The sequence below is a fragment of the Alligator sinensis genome, unplaced genomic scaffold, assembly GCF_000455745.1.
Source record: "Alligator sinensis unplaced genomic scaffold, ASM45574v1 scaffold1329_1, whole genome shotgun sequence".
NCBI lineage: Eukaryota > Metazoa > Chordata > Crocodylia > Alligatoridae > Alligator > Alligator sinensis.
Window position 1 is genome coordinate 90,241 of NW_005842460.1, and position 952 is coordinate 91,192.

The 952-nt window shown below is 69.3% G+C and overlaps 1 protein-coding gene across 1 annotated transcript in view; it reads right to left on the reverse strand.

The window, feature by feature from the left end:
• Nucleotides 1-703: 703 nt before the first annotated feature.
• The window catches only part of LOC112551414 (cathepsin W-like), a 6,019-nt gene continuing 5,770 nt past the window's right edge, over nt 704-952 (reverse strand). Inside the window, exon 9 of the mRNA XM_025212390.1 lies at nt 704-853. Within this exon, the coding sequence (XP_025068175.1) occupies nt 728-853 (126 nt within the window). The 3' untranslated portion in view covers nt 704-727. The remainder of the gene's footprint in view (nt 854-952) is intronic.

Genomic DNA, 952 nt, shown 5'->3' on the forward strand with positions numbered 1-952 from the left:
CACCAAAGGTGGGGGCTGGGCGGGGGGGGCTCCAGGACTGGGAGATAACTCTGGAATTACTGAGGCTGGACTGGGGGTGCTGGGGCGGTTCAGGGCAGGGTGTGGGGCTTGCGGGGGAGGCCGCGCAGGGTGCCGGCACACGGCATGGTTGTGGGGCATGAGGGAAGACTGCAGGCTGACCTGGGGTGGAGGTTAGGGCCATCTGGGGCGTGGGGGGCTCTGGCCAGGGCCGACGGGGGAGGTGGGGCGCTGGCTAATGGCCACATGGGCGGGAAGGCCGCGGGACTGGGCGGAGCGGGGAGCTCCCACCACCCCCGGCCCGGGCCGTGCGCCCCCGAGTGCCGAAGAAGACCCAACCCAACGTCGGCCAGACACTGCGGGAGCGCGAGGCCGGCACCGGAGAGGGGTAAATGGGCCTGGAGGTGTCCCTAGGGGTCGCGGGGCTGAAGCGGGGAGCGGGATGCAGGGGGCACCAGACAAGGGCATTGGGTCCAGCCTGTCCTGGCCCCGCCCCGGCCACACCTGCCTTGGACTAGCTCCTCCCTGAGGGCTTGACTCCGCCCCCTGGGCATCGGCCTCGCCCCGGGTTATAGACCCCGCTCCCCTAACCCTACCTGCCCCTGGGCACCTGCTTTGAACGCCGCACGTGCCCCGTATCCACCAGCTCCATGGCCCCATCATACTCTATCACACTGTTCTCTGCCCTACTAGTTTATTATGGTCAGGGTCAGGCTGGGCATCCACCTCGGTGGGCCATGCCCCCAGCCCCATCCCCGTCCTGCCCCACGGTGGCCGTGAGGGGCATCTCGGCGATGCCGCACACGTTGCCCCCGCGGTAGATCCGGAAATAGCCCTGTGTGGGGGAGCAGTATGAGAGGCTGGACTGGGCTGGGCTGGGCTGGGCAGGGGTCTCCAGCCCTTCACAGCCCCAACCTCCACCCCCTCCCCCAGC